This window comes from Loxodonta africana, chromosome 2 (assembly GCF_030014295.1).
Source record: "Loxodonta africana isolate mLoxAfr1 chromosome 2, mLoxAfr1.hap2, whole genome shotgun sequence".
Classification (NCBI taxonomy): Eukaryota; Metazoa; Chordata; class Mammalia; order Proboscidea; family Elephantidae; genus Loxodonta; species Loxodonta africana.
Window position 1 is genome coordinate 93254826 of NC_087343.1, and position 21069 is coordinate 93275894.

Genomic DNA, 21069 nt, shown 5'->3' on the forward strand with positions numbered 1-21069 from the left:
GAAGCCATCTGGGTCAGGGTGTTTTTGTTGTTGTTGTTGTTGCTGGGAGTTTTTTGATTACATTTCCGATCTCTTTTTTTGTTATGGGTCTATTTAGTTGTTCTACCTCTGTTTGTGTTAGTTTCTGTAGGTAGTGTCTTCCTCGGAATTCATCCATTTCTTCTAGGTTTTCAAATTTGTTAGAATACAATTTTTCATAGTAATCTGATAAGATTCTTTTAATTTCAGTTGGGTCTGCTGAAATACTGCCCATCTCATTTCTTATTCAGGTTATTTGCTTCCTCTCCTGTTTTTCTTTTGTCAGTTTGGCCAATGGTTTCTTAATTTTGTTAATTTTTTCAAAGAAACAGCTTTTGGTCTTATTAATTCTTTCTATTGTTTTTCCATTTTCTATTTCATTTAATTCTCCTCTAATTTTTACTATTTGCTTTCTTCTGGTGCCTGAGGGTTTCTTTTGTTGCTCTCTTTCTATTTGTTCAAGTTGTAGGGATAATTCTTTGATTTCGGCCCTTTCTTCTTTTTGGATGTGTGCATTTATTGGTATAAATTGACCTCTGAGCACTGCTTTCACAGTGTCCCAAAGGTTCTGAAAGGAAGTGTTTTCATTCTCATTGGATTCTATGAATTTCTTTATTCCGTCTTCTATAATCCAGTCTTTTTGAGCAGGGTATTGTTCAGTTTCCAAATGTTTGATTTCTTTTCCTTGCCTTATGGTCAGAGAAGCTGCTTTGTTATATTTTGATGTTTTGGGTTCTGCTAAGGCTTGCTTTATGACCTAATACGTGGTATATTCTAGAGGATGTTCCATGTGCGTTGGAAAAGAAAGTATACTTGACTGCTGTTGGGTGGAGTGTTCTGTATATATCTCTGAGGTCAAGTTGGTTGATTGTGGCATTTAGATCTTCCTTGTCTTTATTGAGCTACTTTCTGGATGTCCTGTCCTTCACTGAAAGTGGTGTGTTGAAGTCTCCTACTATAATCGTGGAGCTGTCTCCCTCATTTTTCAATGCTGTTAGAGTTTGTTTTATGTATCTTGAAGCCCTTTCATTGGGTGGATAAATATTTAATATGGTTATATCCTCCTGGTATATTGTCCCTTTAATTATTATATAGTGTTCTTCCTTATCCTTTGTGGTGGATTTAACTTTAAAGCCTATTTTGTCAGAAATTAAGATTGCCACTCCTACTTTTTTTTGATTGTTGTTTGCTTGATATATTTTTTTCCATCCTTTGAGTTTTAGTTTGTTTGTGTCTCTAAGGTGTGTCTCTTGTAGGCAGCATATAGACGGATCCTGTTTTTTGATCCATTCTGCCACTCTCTGTCTCTTTATTGGTGCATTTAATCCATTTACATTCAGCGTAATTATGAGTTTAGTGCTGTCATTTTGATGTCTTCTTTTGTGTATTGTTGGCAGCTTCTCTTTCCCACTTAATTTTTTATGCTGAGTAGTTTATCTTTATATATTGCCTTTTCCCCTTATTCGTTGTTGTTGATTTTGTTTCTGCTGAGTCTATTTTTGCCTCGTGTTTTATTTTGATGAGTCGGGTAGTTTGTCTCCTTCATGGTTACCTTAATATTTACCCCTATTTTTCTAAGTTTAAACCTAACTTTTATTTCTTTATATCACCTTGTCTTCCTCTCCATTTGAAAGATCTTTGAGTACATTTCTTAGTACCTTTTTTCTTGCTTAAGGCTATCTTTTTTTACATAGTAACATCACTGCTCCCTGTTTTGAGTGTTTTTTTATCTTAATTTATTTTTGTGATTTCCCTATCTGGGTTGTCATCTGATTGCTCTGTCCAGTGTTCTAGTCTTGTTTCGATACCTGATATTATCAATTTTCTAAAGAACTCCCTTTAGTATTTCTTGTAGTTTCTGTTTGGTTTTTTACAAATTCTCTAAACTCCTGTTTATCTGGAAATGTCCTAATTTCACCTTCATATTTGAGAGACAGTTTTGCTGGATATATAATTCTTGGTTGGCAATTTTTTTCCTTCAGTGCTTTATGTAAGTCATCCATTGCCTTCTTGCCTGCATGGTTTCTGCTGAGTAGTCCGAGCTTATTCTTATTGACTCTCCTTTGTAGGTGACTTTTCGTTTATCCCTAGCTGCTCTTAAAATTCTCTCTTTATCTTTGGTTTTGGCAAGTTTGAGTATAATATGTCTTGGTGACTTTCTTTGAAAATCTACCTCATGTGGAGTTCAATGAGCATCTTGGATAGATATCTTCTCATCTTTCATTATATCAGTGAAGTTTTCTACCTAACAAACCTGCAACAATTCTCTCTGTATTGTCTGTTACCCCTTCCTGTTCTGGTATTCCTATCACTCGTAGGTTATTTCTCTTGATAGAGTCCCACATGATTCTTAAGGTTTCTTTATTTTTTTTAATTATTTTATCTGATTTTTCTTCAAATATATTGGTGCCAATTGCTTTCTCTTAAAGCTCACCAATTCTGCCTTCCACTTGCTTAATTCTGCTCCTCTGACTTTCTGAGTTGTCTAATTCTGTAATTTTATTGTTAATCTTCTGAATTTCTGATTGCTGCCTCTCTATGGATTCTTGCAGCTTATTAAATTTTTCATTATGTTCTTGAAGAACCTTTTCAGTTTCTTCAACTGCTTTATCCGTGTGTTCCTTGGCTTGTTGTGCATATTGCCTGATCTCCTTCATGATGTCTTGAAGGGTTCTTTATATTAATCTTTTGTATTCTGCATTCGGTAATTCTAAGAATGCACTTTCATCTAGAAGATCCCTTCATTGTTTGTTTTGAGAGCTTGTTGAAGTGGTCATGGTCTTTTTTTATGTGATTTGATATTGACTGTTTTCTCCAAGCCAGGTACAAGTTATTAGTTTATTTTATGTTTGTTTACTGTAGCCTTGCTTCTTGCTTTTTTTAGTTTTGGTATGCTTAAGTGGGTTGCTTGAGTGAGCTAGCTTATTTTCGCCTTTGAAGCTGGGACGTCCTATCACCAGATGGTTAGAGGTGTTATCAGGTATATCAGTCTAGGAGTCCATTCACTTTTCTTGTGTGGGTTCAGCTTAGGTGTCCGGGTAGCTGGTCATCAAGTGTATGGTACAGGCTCTGTCCTACACCCTTAGAGGGTAAGGTGTGATTGGTGTAGGTACCAGTATCTGATTGCAGCAGGGGGTCACACTCTGAACAAGGCAAGGGGCTGAGAATCGTCCCTCAAGTGACTCTGAGGAAAGTATGTCCCCCTTCCCTAGAGTGTATAGGTGGGTGGGTTCTGCAGATGGACCATGGGCACCCAATGCTTTTGGTTGTAAGGACTGGGAGGTACCAGTTACCCTTGGACCTCTGTCACAGGTGGCTGGGTAACCTGAGTAAGCCACCAGTCCTTAGGCCCCTGATGTGGGTAGGTGAGGATCCTGTTTAATAGGCAAAGTGGTGTCAATCATCAAACACCCACATCTCCACCGCACAGCTGAAACAGTCACAGTCTGCCGACAAGGGCCTATTCTCACTAAATAGGCCCACGCATGTCCATGCAGAGGGGAAAGGTATTCAAAGTCCACGGACCGGCCCTGTCCTGTCCTGCCTGGACAGGAGCCACTTCTGTCCACAGCTTCCCAGGTTAGTGGAGCTGGTAAATTATCTTTTTCCCAAGTTGCAAATTTATTCCTTCCCCAAGGTTGGGAGAATGACTCCAGGCTGCATCTCAGGCCCAGGGAAATCGAAAGCTTCTGAAGCTGGCTTGGGGACTGGGACGTGGTAAAATATATGCAAGTATTTAGCTTTTGCTGAGAGTGTCGTTCTTCTCTGGTTCCAGGGGTGTGAGTAGGCTGTGCAGCTGGCTGCTTCTCCCTGAGAAACTATGGCCGAACGCTACTACCAGCCCGCCGCAGCTGCTCCCGGGAATGGTGCCTGAGGGATCCCGGTGCTTTAGGTCTGGCAACTCGTCTCTGCTTCTGAACCATCTCTCCCTCCCCCTGCCTCTCAGTCCATTTTCTAACTTTGCCTTTGATGTTCAGGGCTCCTAGCTTGTCATAAATATAATCGTTTCACTTGTTTTTTTGTGTCTTTGTTATAAGAGGGATCACCGGAAGCATCTGGCTATTCCACCATCTTGGCCCTGCCTAAAAATCTGTTTCTTAAAATAACAACAGTTTATTTCTTGCTCACGCTACAGGTGGCTGTAGTTTTGCTCCATGTATCATCGTATTCTGGAACTCTGGGTGAAGAAATATCTTATTCTTATGGCAATGGGAAAGAGCAAGATTGTTGGGAGAAATATCCAATGGCATACATCACTTCTATTCATGTATCACTGACCAAAGCAAATCACATGGACAAATCTGATTTGAAGCAGGAAAATATACTCCATTAAGAGGGAGGCACTACAAGCCACCAATGAGTGGGATATATAATCCTCTTACAGATAAGCAGGGACAGCTAATTGGGAACACAATCCACCAGTCCTATTCTCTTATGCTTAATGTATTACAGCCATTACAAAACAACAACAAATCTCTCTCTTCTTTGCTTCTCATCCTGCCAGTCGCAAACTCCCTTTAATTGTTCCCCCAATCTACTCTGAGCAATCTAAGAAGAATCTGTGATCTAAGAAAAGTAGGGTAGTACTAAGAGGGGACATGGCTGCTTTGACTGGGTTCCAATAACCAGATTCATAAAAATTACATTTTAGGCTTTTGAAAGAACTTACAGATATGGTAATAGATTCATTGATAAATTCTGAGTTGTAATGATTACAAGAGAAACAAGAAAACAACTGTTGGACACATACTCTGACTAGAAGAGTACTATGAAAAAAACCAAATCAAGCTGACGGCAATGAGTAGTAGCAGTAGTGGTATGATATAAGCTTGTTGCCTTTGAGTCGATTCTGACTATAAACCAAAACCAATCCATTGTCTAGAGTTGATTCTGACTCATACCAACTCTATAGGGCAGAGCAGAACTGCCCCACAGGGTTTCCAAGGAGCAGCTGGTGGATTCAAATTGCCAGCATTTTGGTTAGCAGCCAAGCTCTTAACCATTGGGTCACCAGGGCTTCTAGCAACCCTATAAAAACCCATTGCTGTTGAGTTGATTCTGACTCGTAGCAACTGTATAGAACAGAGTAGAACTGCCCCATAGGGTTTCCAAGGAGTGGCTGGTGGATTCGAACTGCCAACCGTTTTGTTAGCAGCCTGAGCTCTTAACCAATGTGTCACCAGGGCTCCAAAGGACCCTATTAAAAACAATCATTGTCATAAAGTTGATTCCAATTCCTAGTGACCCTACAGGACAGACTAGAACTGCCCCTCATGGTTTCCAAGGTACAACTTGTGGATTTGAACTGCTGACCTTTTGGTTAGCAGCCCTAGCTCTTAACCACTATGTCACCAGGGTTTCCAGAAATCCAGTAGTGGTATGGAATTAAGGGGCTCTAAAAAAAAAAAAATTTTTTTTTTAATAAGGTTGCTATGAGTCGGAATCAGCTTGACAGCAGTGGGTTTGGTTTTGTTTATTGTTGCTCATCAAAAGGTCAGCAGTGTGAATTCATTAGCCCCTCCTTGGAAATCCTGTGGGGCAGTTCTACTCTATCACATAGAATCGCTATGAGTTGGAATTGGTCTTTGGTTTATTGCTTTCTTCTTGTGTGACCTTCGGCAAGTAGTTTAAACTATGATCTTCAGCTTTCTAATTTGCTGAATGGAAATAACATCTATTCCATAAGGGTCTTCATAGGATGAAGTGAGATGAGATGATATATAGCAAAGAGTGTAATTTTAAAACGCTAATTCTTTCCTCTGTTAAAAAAAAATAAAAAATTTCCAGAAATACATAACACGTATTGTAACGTCTAGCAAAACTGTAGAATGAATTAGTAAAATCAATTTTTCAGTGTATAATGGGAAACAATAATTATTTATGTTTACCATAAAGAAATTCATAATAAGACATGCTCAGCCCTACTTCATTTTGTTTTATTTTGTTTTTGATAACTTCATTAAATTGATAGAAAAATGCTGTAAGCAATAAATTAATAAACTTCTCATGGCAACCTTACGTATAACAGGAAAAACGTTGCTTGGTTCTATGCCATCTTCATGATCTTTGGTTTATCTAAGCCCATTGTTGTGGCTATTTTATCATCCATCTCATTGAGGATTTTCCTCATTATCATTGATCCTCTACTTCCCCAAAGATGATGTACCACTGTAGTAATCTATATTATTCAGGTTAACAACCAAATATTGAATTTTATATTGCTGCGATTTATTAAGTTACCATTTCACGAGTATATGTTATCATCTCATGAGTATATATTTCATTCTCTCAACAAGACTCTTATCAATAATAGAAACAATTTAAGTTCATATTTTGTTCCATTATCTTGTTAATTCAAATACAGAAATCTTATAAAGGTAGGTACAAAGGCTGCCAGATCTCTGTCCATATTCCTGTGCCATTCTAGTACATATCTGACACTATCTGTCTAGGAGCTTTCTCTCACCTAGCCATGAACTGAGAAGAATTGGGGATTAATGAATCCAAGATCAGCTTTTTCACCAAAGACAGAATGGAGTGGAGGATAAGTACCCCCAGTTTCCTTGCTACTCATGTAGGATAACTAAGACATATTTTGCATGGTCTTCCATAGTTCACCAGTGGGATTAACCCTTGCCTACAGTATTTCCCTTTTCGATGACACACCTTTTATTGGCTTGCTTCCTTTCCCTGCCTGACTTCCACTCTGTGCAATGAAGTTTCTTGAGATCATCTTCCAAATCAAAGTTCCAAATAAACTTACACTTCAATTCTAGTTTCAAAGTCTGTTTCTGGGGGAATCCAACTTAAGCCAGTATAGATTGCTATCCACACATTTAACAGATATGAAAACTGAGACTCAGAGAAGCTAAGTAACTTGGCCAAGTTAGAGAACTAGTTGTGGCAGAGCTGGGATTCAAACACTATCTATTTGTTGCAGCATCTCAGGTTTGGAGCCGATTTACTATGTCTCCATTATTAGATGGCAACATTCTGTGAACACTTAACAAGACTCTGTTAAAAGACTATTAAAAACTATGAAAAATTCATATTAGTTTAGCTTTTCTTTCCCAAATATAATTTATCTGAATTTTGAATTCTTCACTTATTTATGTGCCTAGCTGGTTAAATGTGCACCTTTCTCACTAAACCATATTGCTGCATGAGAGCAGCTTAGTGCCTGTTTGGGTTCACCGTTCTCTCCCTGGCACTTCATAAATATCTACAAGTGGAGCAAAGAAGTGGTAGAAGCCGTGAATAAACAGGAATCATGAGGAGAGGTGTGGAGACGAGGGTAGTTGGTACTGGGAGTAGAGTCAGTCAGTAGAAGCAGTGACCGTGATGGAGACAGAGCGAAACAGTGACAAAGCACTTGAGTCATGGGAATGGTGCAGAGACTGAACGAGATAATAACAGGCTCCTCATTCTTCAGGCATGACCACAAGTATGCCTGTTAGTTCTCTAGAGCTGCTCCTGGATCATGAACAATAAAAGATACTACGGTTCTCTATGAGATTAGACATTTTACTGTGGGACAGTTTTCTCATCCCGCCTTACTTTCTCAGAAATCCTTATAAAAAAACTTCATCACTTGAGGTGAACTGACCACATCTCAAATCTTCGGAATTCAAAAGCCTGATGGATTTGTCAGTTGAGGTCATACTTTACTGGAGTTGTGAAAGAGACAATGTCCAAGAAAGCACTTTGGAAACTTTAAAGTTTTCTACAAACAAATATATGAATTTTGAATCAATTTTGATGAAATACTTCATAAAAAATATTACTTCAAAAATGCAATTGTAATATTCATGGTGATTTTTCTTGCAATTTTCCTACTTAGTTGTCAATGAGGTATTTTTATGCCCAATGCATAATCACCTTTGGTTTTCTTATATTATCTAGTTCAAAATGTATGTTAAAAAAAGAAAACATTGCAAATATGTTTGGAATAAAGTGATAAATAGTATTAGAAAATCATTTCTCTGGTCAGCACTGCTTGAGTGACAAAAATGCATTACTGGGAAATTATGAGTTCCCATCGATTGCACCATGATTAATACTGGATAAACTTCTTAGCCATTTGTCTAAATGGTCTTAAAAAAAAAAAAACACTGCTGTCGCGTCAATTCCAACTCACAGCGACCCTACAGGGCAGAGTAGAGTTTTCCAAGGAGCAGCTGGTGGATTCCAACTGCCAACCTTTTGGTTAGCAGCCTAACTCTTAAGGTACTGTCAGTGCCAAGCCCATCTAGATACTAACCTTTTTTGTGCAAGCCGACAGCTTCTCACTGCAAGCAACTGTGACTCTCTACCTGAAGGCTTTCACTAGCCATAGCAGATGCTCAGACTGTAAACAAAGCGGCCGGGATGTGTTGGAGAGGAGATACTCCCAGGAGCAGCCCTGAACCAATGACAAATGGAAGCTGATGAATAAAAACCACAGTTCCTTTGTCCCTCAGATGTGCCAACTCTCGGAAACCCTAGTGGTGTAGTGGTTAAGTGCTACAGCTGCTAACCAAAGGGTCGGCAGTTCAAATCTGCTCAGATTCTGTGATGTCTCCCAGGGGTCCCAAATGGGACTGAGCCCCTGTTGCCTGTAGCAGTAACCTGCTCATTAAAACACCCTGTACTGACTTCCTTCCCTTCCCCACTCCCCTACTGAAATTTCCTGGTATCACCTCCGAAATAAATGACTTTTTTCTCAATTGCTAGTTTCAGAGTTTGCTTCTGGGGAAATCCAGACTAAGATACCTAGTCTGTTAGCCAAAGTCAGTTTTTAATAAGTCCATGAAAAAATGAAAAATAAGGGCATAATATATGTGAACATTTCATGAAGCTAAATTTATGCAATTCCAAGGATTGCCTCTTTTTTTTCTAAAATTATTTCCTTCCTTTATTTTATTTTATTTTTTTGGCCTTGAAATGTCCTTTTTCTTTTATGAATGAGAGTGGAAGGAAATGATAGCTAAAAAAAACAAAAGTCCTTACTTGGCAAAATTTAAACCTGGGAAATCCATAACAATTCAATAGCCTCTCAAATTTTGTTAAAGCTTCAGCAGACTGTAAAATCCAGAAGTCTGGAAATCACTGCTAGATGTTACTACATTACATACTATGTTTCATTGCTATTTTAACAATTATACAAAAAATGAACAGAAAGTTAGAAAATAAAAAGTTGTGTTAAGATAAAAGGTGATGAAAAGTCTTCTTCAAAAGAACATGTGAATTAAGAAATAATTTAATTAGAATTATCCTAGAAAGCTATTTTAGTTTAGTGAATTGTATTATTCAGAAGGCTTTGAAGTACTTAAAATTCTCATTTTATCTACAGTTATCTCTACTCAAAGTTCCACTTAACTGTTTCATTGTATAGCTCTTTTAAAGACTATTAAAAAGCACTGTGCATTTGATATGCTAATAGAAATTGGAGGTAAAAGGGTTACCTGCAGACTTTCAGGTAGACGGAAGAATGTAACAAGAATTAGAGACTCTGCAGGATTCCTGAAGTGAAAAGGCCAAAGGTTAGTTGGATTTAATGACTCTGCTTCAGGTGCTGTTTATATTGTTGCAGACATACAGAAACGGTGGGAGTATAATAAGGAGGGAAATAATGGACCTGAGTCCCACCCATCCTGACTCTCCCACCTCTCTTGCCCTGAAACCGTTCTGCTTCCTTTTTTCTTTCACTTCTACCACTTCCTACCATGTAAAGGAACCAAGGCACAAAAAGGAAAATATATAAATGTTCCTTGGTTTTAAAAAAAGAAAAATGAAGAAAAGTAGACTAGAAATAATGAAGGAAAAATTCGGATAAAGAATAATAAAAAATCAGAAAAATAAACAGAAGAATATGGATGAACAAAACGATAAATAAAACATTGTTCCACTCTTTAATCTTTCAAGAGAAAGAATATTTACACCAACCGCTCTAAGCTTCTTTAACCATAAAACCCAAAAAAGCCAAACACACTGCCGTCGAGTCGATTTCGACTCATAGCAACTCTGTAGGACAGTGTAGAACTGCTCCATAGGGTTTCCAAAGAGCACCTGGTGGATTCAAACTGCCAACCTTTTGGTTAGCAGCCAGAGCTCTTAACCACTACTCCACCAGGGTTTCCTCTTTAAACATATATAAGTTCAAATGTTTCCAGAAGGCTCCGAAGATTTCCTTTAAAGATTTATTTTACGATTTCAGAGATCACAGTATTAATTACTCCATAGTGTTTACAATTTTCATAAGTATTATTCCTAAGTATTATTATATTGCACAGTGTAATTTCTTTTCACTAAATAAGTAATTTTCACTAAAATAATTTCACTTACCCTGTATCTCCTCAATGTTATGTTCTCAAAATATCTTTCTAATATGGAAATTTGTGTTCTGCAGAATTTTAAGATGAGGTCAACAAATGCAGTCAAGATATTATTGGTTAGGAGTGAAGGTTTCCTTTCAAAATTGTTGGGTCAATGAAACTTTTTGACACTATACAGATAAACTTGGAAGACTATTTGTTCAGCTGAGCATGTACGAGGGCATGGAACACAATGTGGGGCTCTTCAAACACAGCTGTAAGCTTTTCATCACTTTTTGTTCAGGACTCCCATCAAAAACTACTCATACATTTGCTCTAAACCCCTTTTGAAGTTCTCTGAAAGTATAGTTATATCACTGACTCAGGATTTCCCTAAAGCATACTTGAGGTAGCAACACTGCAAAATATATCAAGATATACCACATTCATATCTGAGTTGCCAATCAAACCAGAATGAATTAACTTTATATTTTTTTAAATTAAATTTTTATTTTCTTCTCACCCACAGGTCTTTGTCCAGCATTTTCAATTATCTTTTCTTTGTTAAATACTATATTTCTATATCTGGAGTAACTTTTCTAAAATCACAGATATCACAGATTATTTTATTAATGGTATACGACATTTTGAATTTTTACTCTTTTGTATGTTGTTCTGTTTTTCAGTACCTCCCTGTTTAATATTATCTGTGAACTTAATTAACAGACTGTTTACTCCCCTTTGTTCACCGGCGTTGCTTAAGACCACACTTTAACTGCTGCATTATCCCTGTAATGTCTCTATCCAAACAGATATCTCATAGTTCTTCAGTTTTTCACACATGAAACTGTAAGAAGTATATCTACCCCAGTATATCTATGTCAGGAAATTAAGGGGCCAGGAAGAAAATAAAAAGACACAGAAATAGGAATTGAGGGAGAAATTAGCAGAAAAAAAGAACATGAAAATATAAATGAGAGAAGAGCAGGTCAAGGTGAGTAAAAAAGAAAAAAAACGCGATAGACAAAAATAAAGGAGGTAGAAACATCAACCCCTTTAAGAAAAAAAAAGTCATTAAAGATAGAAGACTCATTTAAGATTAACGAAGTATACAAGCAATACTTGTACCTCCACCTGTTGCTGTCAATTCTGACTCATAGCAACCCTATAGGACAGGGTAGTACTGCCCTATAGAGTTTCCAAGGAACACCTGGTGGATCCGAACTGCCGAATTTTGGGTGTACAGCCATAGCACTTAACCACTACATCGGCAGGGCTTCCGCATAAGAAATAGTAAACCTCAAAGTCTAGATCTGTCTGATGGTCAGAATATTTTGCAAAATATTCTTAAAAAAATAAAATATTTTGAAGATACCTCGTCAAAAATGTGTGGTAATCTCTTCGGATGAAAAGGACAATGCTAATTCTAAAGTTAAACATAAGCTAGATAAGATAGCCATACTAGGTTGATTTATGAATAGACATAGGAGGTCCTTCCTACTAGCTGAGAAATTGATTTCCAAACATGTGAGCTGAGCTAACCCAGTATCTATTAAAAGGGTGGAGATCTTTTCAAAGCAATGTTTTAAAGATGCCTAGCACTGGGATAGGCAGTAGAATAGACCATAGAATGCCTTTGCAGTCTAGTCTTGTAAATAAAACCAAAACCAAGCAGGTTGTCGTGGAGTTGATTCAAAATCATAGCGACCCTATAGGGCAGAGTAGAATCATCCCACAGGGTTTCCAAGGAGTGGCTGATAGATTTGAACTGCCAACCTTTTGGTTAGCAGCCCAACACTCAAACCACTACACCACCAAAAAAAAAATAATAAATAAACCAAACCCAGTGCCGTCGAGTCGATTCCAACTCAAAGCGACCCTATAGGACAGGGTAGAACTGCCCCATAGAGTTTCCAAGGAGCACCTGGCAGATTCGAACTGCCAGCCCTTTGGTTAGCAGCTGTAGCACTTAACCACAACGCCACCAGGGTTTCCACTACGCCACCAGGGCCTAAAAATAACTAGAAAGCAACATAACGCAGTATATAATTGGTGTCAGACTGCATTAAATATTGGCTTTTAAGTGTGTAAGAATTTTCAAAAAGGGGAATTCTGCAAATTATACCTAAGCTCTCGGGCTGAATATAGGCGGTATGTGAGCACTTACAGATCAGTTGTAACCAAGACCTGCTAACTGGCCAGTTCAATGCCTTATATTGACTGACTGATAGTGGTGACTGAAGTGAACGCATTGGAGGTGTGGGATGCTGTTTAGGATTGAATTGTGTCCCCCCCAAAATCCTAACCTCTACAATTGTGGTTATAATCCCACTTGGGAATGGCTTTTCTTATGTTAATTAGGCAGTATTAGTCTAGGAAGGAGTCCTGGTGGCAAAGTGGTTAAGCATTTGGCTGCTAACCCAATGGTAACCCATCAGCTGCTCCACAGGAGAAAGATGTGGCAGTCTGCTTCCATAAGGATTTACAGCCTTTGAAATTCTATGGGGCAGCTCTACTCTATTCTATAGGGTTGCTGTGAGTGAGAATCCACTCGATGGCAATGGGTTTGGTAAGGATTTGATTAGTGTAGAGTGTGTCTTCAGTCAATCTGTTCTGAGATAAAAAAGAGATTAAACAAGTGAGCAAGGAGAGATGGAGGAAGATAGATGCTACACCACACAAAGATCACCAAGAAGCCAAGGAATAGAAGCTGAAGAGATAATGACCTTCTCCCAAAGCCAGCAGAGAAAGTCTTCCCCTAGAGCTGTTGCCCTGATTTCAGACTTCTAGTCTTCCAGTTGACTCGATGGCAGCAGGTTAGCCTTCCAAACTTGAGAAAATAAATCTCTGTTTGTTAAAGCCACCTACTTGCGTTATTTCTACTATAGCAGTACTAAATAACTAAGAAAGATGCTAACACACTGCAGGCCTTCAAGCCAAGGCTATATGAAAACTTGTTGGGGATGCTGTACTTGGAATTTATGCATTAGGCAATAGCTGGAGTAGTTACTTCGATGGTCTCTTCTGAGGTTCTAAAATTAAAAAAAGAAAGAAAGAAAAAAATGTTATCAGAGGACCACCATAAGTACCGGTAGTACTTCATTATTCTCTTAAGTACTATAAACTACTTCATTCTGCTCTTTTTCATTTCCTAACCTTCTTTCTGGGCTAGCATAGAATTTAGTAACCCAACACCTACAGCTCTTACCCATCCACTTAATGAATGGCATTGAGTCTGCTTTCTTGTTCATTCTTTCTTTCAGAATGTGTTTAGGTATTGCACACCTTCTTGATTAGTGGCGTAGTGGTTAAGAGTTAAACATAAACTAGATAAGCTAAGCTACGGCTGCTAACCAAAAGGTCGGCAATTCAAATCCACTAGGTGCTCCTTGGAAACTGTGTGGCGCAGTTCTACTCTACCCTATAGGGTTGCTGAGTTGGAATTGACTCAATGGCAATGGGTTTTTTTTTTTTTTGGTTTCTTGATTAGTATACTATATTCTAGTGCAGTGGTTCTCAAACTCAATTGAGCAAACAGGTACTTGGAGACTCACTAAAGGAGTATAGATTGTTGAGCCCTCTGGCCCACAGTTCAGAGGGCCTGATTCAGAGGGGTCTGAAAATATGCATTTCTAGCAAGTTTCTTGGATATTGCTGGTCTGAGGTCACTTTGACAACTATAGTTCTGTAACTATAGTTCTGGTGACTGACTAGTCCATCTTCATTCTCCCAGGTGGTACACTGGGTAAGAGGTAGAACGATTTAGGAATTCTCAGAACTACTATTTAATCAAGTTTATCACTGACTTGATAAACTGGCCTACGCAAACTTCTGAAGTAAATGTACAGAGTGTACCTTGTCACCTCTTTTAGCAATCTTTACTCTTTTTCCCAGGCCTCTATTACAGCCCCCCATCTACAATCTGCTCCTATGTTGGTTTGATTGTCCTTATCAGAAAAAATATTGATCTCAAAAATCAATATTCAATGGTATTCAAGGTTGATCCATCCAGTACAAATCTAAAAGACAAGAACAATATATGAATCTAAATGGGTACGTTATCAATCTCATTAGTTTTCTAGGGCTGCCATAATAAGGTACCACAAACTGGATGGCTTAACACAATAGAAATTCACTCACAGTTCTGGAGGCTAGAAGCCTGAAATAAAAATGTCAGCAGGCCATGCTATCTCTCCTAGCTTTTGATGGTTTTGGCAATCTTTGGCATTCCTTGGCTTGTAGATACATCACTCCAGGCTCTCTCCATTGTCACATGGGCTGTGTCTACATTTCCCTCTTTTTATAAGGGCAGTAGTCATATTAGGTTTAGGGCCTACCCACATGCAGTGGACCCTCATCCTGATTATATCTGCAAAGACCCTATTTCCAAATATGGGCACATTCACAGGTTCTGGGTGAACATGATTTTTTGGGGGGACACTACTCAACCCAGGTAGATGGTGAGCAAAAAAGAGGAAGAACCCCAACGAGATGGAGTGATACAGTGGCTGCAGCAATGGCCTCAAAAACACCGATTGTGAGGATGGCCCAGGACAAGGCAATTTCGTTGTAAATAGGGTGGCTATGAGTCAGAAATGACAGCACGTAACAACATCCAACCCAGTACACCAATAGTGTAATCTCAAACAATGGAAATGAGTCCATCACATACATGAATGCATACCACAGCTTACGTACATTCTAGTACAAAAAGCAAAACAAATCCTCTCTCTTTGGCCATACTAAGGGTGGGATTTGTTAATTGATAATTTTTAAAATTACATCTATTTTTTTTTTTTTATACTTTAGGGTCTCTCTGGCATTTTGCTTATTGAAGGTGCTGTGTCAACTCACATATGCACCATGCCCTGCAGTTTTCTGCACAAGTGTGAGGAGAAAAGCATGATTGGTGTCGGCTGTGGCTCCTCCTTCCCACACCCCTTCCTTAGTACTCACGAGACTTGCAGTGGCATAGGTGAAAGTACGTGTCTGTGTGTTTTAAAAAAAACAAAACATATATTGGTAGACATCTGATTTCACAACCACATTTATTTCTACCAAAGCTCCCGCTATTCCCATATAAAACCAAAAAAAAAACCAGTGCCGTGGTCCTGTTTATTTGTTTCCTTCTTTTGGGTACCAGAAAGTCTTTTTTTTTTTTTTGAGTTTGTAATAGTCGTACTGTGATTTATATCATGCAAAAAAAAAAAAAAATTAACGGTACAGCCTGGGTCTTGGCAGCAGCATCACAAGCCCCTCATCCACCCCCACAGCTGGCTGCTATCTGGGCCTCCGGCTAAGGCCGTTTTATCCACGGGTCTGGAAGTAAGGGACTGGCTCTGTGGCACCTTCCTTTCCCTTTCTCATTCCTTCCTCTCCACTGCCTCCTTGTCCCTCTCATCTCTCCCGTCTTCAAGGCGCTCAGGGGCCTCGCCTCCTTTACCCTATCTCCTGCAACCAGAGAGGACCGCCACGGGTTAGTTGGGCTTGCGCCGCCGTTCTGGTAGGCACGAGGCCCCTTACGCAGGCCACCCGCCCATCAAACAAAGCCCCGGGAGGCAGGCGCGCGCCTCCGGCGACACCCAAAGAAGCGGTCGTACCGCCACGCGCTCTAAACGGAGCGGGACAGCGAGCCAGGCCACGCGCCGCGCGCCCCCGCCGCTTCCTTCCCTCCGGACTCTTCCTTTTCCTCCCTCCAGGCCCCGTTCCCCCCGCCCCCGCGCCGGGAACGCGCCTGCGCAAACACTGCCCTCTCCCTCCTCCTCCGCCCTTCCTTCCCTCCGTTCCTCCTCCCCTGTCCCGCCTTCCTTTCTCTCTCCTTGGGTTTCACTGAGCTCTAGGTTGTGAGCAGTTCAGTTCATTTCCCCAGCACCCCGCCCCCCTTCTTCATTCTCTCTCCACCCCTCCCATCTCCAGCCCGGTGGAGGATGAAGCGGCCACAGTGGCCCCAGCCCCAGCAGCAACACCGGCGGTGGCTTTGGTGGGGGTGGCGGGAACTCCGGTGGTGAAGAGGCGGTGGTGGCGGCGGCAGCAGTGGCTGAAGCAGTGGAAGCCGCCCCAGCCGCTTCCCCCTTGCTTCCCTTCCTCTTTAGTGCAGCCAGGAAGTTTTTCGCTTCTCTGCATGTGTGCGTGCGTGAGTGTGGGTGTGTAAAGTGAAGGTTTGGGCAGCGTTTGTGCAGGCGTAGGATTTTTTGCCCACTTCGCTTCCCGTAACCCGGGCAGCTCCAGAGCCTGGGCTGTGGCCCGAGGAGGGGGCGCGGCGGCGTCGGGCTCTCTCCTTTTGTTGTTGTTTCCTCCGCCTGGGGAACTGAAGGGGGAACGCGCCTGGGTGGGGCGACTCGGAGCCCGGGCCTGGTGGCCCCCGGGGCTCCCGGGCAGGCAGGGCAGGGCAGAGTAGAGCGGGCTTCAACATGATGGCGGCCGAGGCCGGCAGCGAGGAGGGCGGCCCGGTGACCGGCGGGGCAGGAGGCGGCGGCGCGGCGGCAGGCTCGAATGCCTATCCGGCGGTGTGTCGGATGAAGATACCTGCGGCCCTGCCTGTGGCATCCGCCCCTTATCCTGGGCTGACCGAGGCTGAAGTGGTCGGGAATCTGAGTGGCGGAGCTTCATATGGGCCAGCGTTCCTAGGAGCCGGGTCTGTGGTGGGGACACTGGGGGGAGCCGGACTGACAGGGGGAGGTGCTACCGCTGGTGTGGCTGGTGCAGCTGCCCCCGGCCCTGGTGGGGACATGGCTCTCACCAAGGGGCCCGCTTCGTTGCTTGCTGAGACCCTAGGGCCAGGCGGCGGATTTCCCCCTCTGCCGCCGCCGCCTCAGCTGCCTACTTTGGGCGCGAGCCTGGCGACAGTGGACGAAGGTGACTCTCTGGATGGACCAGAATATGAGGAAGAAGAGGTGGCCATCCCCCTGACCGCTCCCCCAACTAACCAGTAAGTCAAGACTGCTGTTGAGGGACCCGGGAAGCGGCCTCCAGGAAAGAAGTGGGGAGTAAAAGTGGGGAAACGTATGGTGTTCTTTCACCTGTGATTTGTTCTGGAAAAAGTTTTTAAGTTTCAGGCTCCATGTGCGGGGATTTAATATAATCACCCATCTTCCTTACAGGTATATCATATCTCCTGGCGCCTTCGTATATTTATTGCTCCTCTGGGAAGATGGAAAGTTTTTAAGATGGGAAGCATGGAAAAATATGTATTCATTGAGAACCGGATATGGTTCTGCTCCTTCTAAATTGAGGTGGTGTCCCAGGATTCAGCTGAGTTTGCAGCTACCAAGGCAGTCATTGACTATGTTAACCTGTGTGTGTGTTCCCAGAAGCTTTGAATACGAGCATTTGAGTATTGGGTTAACATCATTCGAGAATGCATTGGTCGGAAGGCTTTGTTTTTGTTGAACTGCAAATCCCAATTTTTGTCTGCTGAAAACACAGTGATATAGAAAAGTCTCTGGATCTTTTAGGCGGTCAGAGAGAATTAGGGAAGCAGTTCTGTGAATTCCAGGTGTGATTAAGGGTTTCATACTCCAACGATGTCTGTAACTTGTTTCATAGAGTATATGTCACTACCAGTGTAATTCCTTTGTAGTTGAGATTCTGTAAGTACAATACTGAAGCAAAACAAAATTAATAGTGCTTCTTATCAGCACTTTTTGTTGGTGGCCAATACAATATCCTGTTTGAAAATTAATTTTAACAGTTTGCTGTAGAATATATATGACAGATTTTTTTTTTTTTATTGTTAGTACCTTCCCTTTGTTATTTTCATAAGTGGACTTTGGTATGTGTTTAAAAAGGTGGACCTTGATGAGACCAAGATGTTGAGATGGGAAATGGTAATAGTTGACAAAACTTGTTTTGTAGACTCCCCACATCAGTTTAATTGACAGAATTTCAGAATATTTGATGATTATCCCAGGAAAAAAGATTTGGTTCATATGATGACAGTCACTGGACAATCAAAAGCCTTCATCAGAGAATTTAGAAAGAAGAAAAAAAAAAAAACCAAAAAAGAAATTAGCAAGAGATATTGTAATACCAATCTATTTTTGACTTAAGGCATTATCTTTTGATATTTAAGGTGGAAAAGTAAATTAGTCTTATTTATGCCAGTTACGGTATAAGAATGTTGAATATTCCTTTTATACTATTCCATAGAGTTCAGTTTTTTTGTGTAATTTTATTCTGGCTTATGTCTGTGCATTGCAGATATTTTTGGAGGGGGTTATGGCTTTATTAAAAATTCCAATTTTACCCTGAGGGACCAGATTACTGGGCTGAGGACTGTGGGGACCATGATCTCCAGGAACATCTAGCTCAATTGGCATAACATAGTTTACAAAGAAAATGTACTACATTCTACTTTGGTGAGTAGCGTCTGGGGTCTTAAAAGCTTATGAGCGGCCATCTAAGATGCTAGATTGATCTCATCCCATCTGGAGCAAGGGAGAATGAAGAAAACCAAAGACGCAAGGGAAAGATTAGTCCAAAGAACTGGTAGACTACAACTACCATAACCTCCACCAGACTGAGTCCAGTACAACTAGATGGTGCCCAGCTACCACCACTGACTGCTCTTACGGGGAGCACAAGAGAGGATCCTGAACAGAGCTGGAGAACAATGTAGGATAAAATTCAAACTCACAAAACAAAACAAAACAAAACAAAAAACCAGACTTACTGGTCTGACAGAGACTGGAGAAACCCTGAGAATATGGCTCCCGGACACCGTTGTAATTCAGTACTGAAGTCACTCCTGAGGTTCATCCTTCAGCCAAAGGTTAGACTGGACCGTAAAACAAAATGAGACTAAGTGGGCACACCAGCCCAGGGGCAGGGACAAGGCAGGAGGGGACAGGAAAGCTGGTAATGAGGAACCCAAGGTCTAGAAGGGGAGAGTGTTGAGATGTTGTGAGTTTGGCAACCAGTGTCACAAAACAATACGTGTATTAATTGTTTAATGAGAAGCTAGTTTGCTCTGTAAACCTGTCTAAAGTACAATGAAAAAAAGAAAATACAAAACTCAATTGTATTTCTGTATAAGCAGTAAACAATAGAAAACTGAAATTTAAAAGATAATACTAGTTACAATAGCATCAAAAAACATAAGATTCCCAGGAATAAATCTAAGCAAATGAGGTACAAGACCTCTATGTTGAAAACTACTAAACATTACTAAGAGAAATTAAAGACCTAAATGAATATGGAGATATGTCATATTTATGGATTGGAAGACTCAGTATTGTTAAAATGTCAGTTTTCCCCAAACTAATCTCTAGATTCAAAAGACCCCCAACTGTGTAGGCAGAATAATGGCCCCTGAAAGATGCTCTGAACCTAAAATCCTTGAAACCTGTGAGTGTATTTTGCCACAGTCTAAGAGGGAATTAAAGTTGCAGGTGGATTAAGATTGCTAATCAGACGACCTTAAAATAGGAAGATTATCCTTAATTATCCAGTGTAATCACAAGAATTCTTAAAAGATGGAAATGGGGACAAAAGAGTCAGTGTCAGAGTGATGTGATGTGGGAAATTCTCAACCAATCATTGCTTACTTGAAAATGGAGGCCCATAGCCAAGTAAAAGGCAATAAAATAGATTTTCCTCTACAATCTCCAGAAACGAATGCAGCCCTACTGACACCTTTGTTTTAGCCCAGTGATGCCTGTTGTGGACTTTTGACCTCCAAAACTGTCAAATAATAAATTTGTGTTTTAAGTCATAAAAAAAAATTCTGGTCTTACAGCACTACTTGCACATCATCAGGCCTTTTTGAAAAAAATCAGTTAAGTATTAAGTACCTAGTATGTGCTCAAGACTGTGGTTGTAATAAACCATGTAACTTTTCATACCAAAGAAATCTAGCTTTATGCCTATTCTGCAACTTAATTGAAGTAGGCATATTTAGGCCATTGTAGTTCTAAATTATTTTTAATAAGCATGAATGAGTACTTAGGAAAAATTGTGAGAAATCCATTGTATGAGATTTTCATCATTATGTATTTAGAATAAAATAATATTTGTATAACTGTATATATGACATTTTTTCATATTCTCAAAGATATCCTCCATTTCTAGTATTTTTTTAAAATTTGCCATTAAGAAGTACAAATTTCCCTCTTTTTTTTTTTTAATCTTAGCTATCAGCTGAAATTCACTGGAGGCAATACAGTGTAGTGGTTAAGCCTGCAAATTCTGAAATTAGTCAAGGTTTGCGTTGGAACCCTGAGTCTGCCACTTATTAGCATGTGACTTTAAAAAGGTCAGTTTTCTCATCCGTAAAATGGGGGATAATTATGGTACTTCTCTCGTATGATTGTTTTGAAGATTAATGAGAACCTTGAAAGTATTTAGCACAATGCGTGGCACATAGTAAGTGTTCAACAAGTAACCCATTGCCATCAGGTCAATTCTGACTCATAGGGACCCTATAGGACAGAGTAGAACTGCCTTATAGGATTTCCAAGGAACGCCTGGTAGATACAGACTGCCCACCTTTTGGTTAGCAGCCGAACTCTTAACCACTGTGCCACCAGGGTTTACAAATAGTCCTCCAAAATAACAAGAGTATAGTTTTATTATCATTGAATTGCCCACTAATTTTTTTACTATAAGAATTCTTTTATTAATAGCTATTTTAGAGAATGTTTTGCACTCTAAATGCATGTCTACCATGATTTTATATGTATTCAAAACTTTAACTTCTTAAGGTCTTCCAGGAGTAGGTTAAGCAATTTTTAGAGGTAGAATTCAAGTTTTTTTTTTTTTT

General features: G+C 40.2%; 1 protein-coding gene across 4 annotated transcripts in view; it reads left to right on the forward strand.

Moving 5' to 3' along the window:
• Window positions 1–16098: 16098 nt before the first annotated feature.
• Window positions 16099–21069, forward strand: part of RASA1 (RAS p21 protein activator 1) — a 127787-nt gene continuing 122816 nt past the window's right edge. Inside the window, exon 1 of one of the 4 annotated variants that reach the window (XR_010318864.1) lies at window positions 16099–17238. Coding sequence is in view for 1 of the 4 variants with exons in the window: in XM_064273867.1 (XP_064129937.1) it covers window positions 16721–17238 (518 nt within the window). In the remaining 3 variants the exon portion in view is untranslated. The other 3 variants (XR_010318863.1, XM_064273867.1, XR_010318865.1) reach the window with 3 other exon arrangements.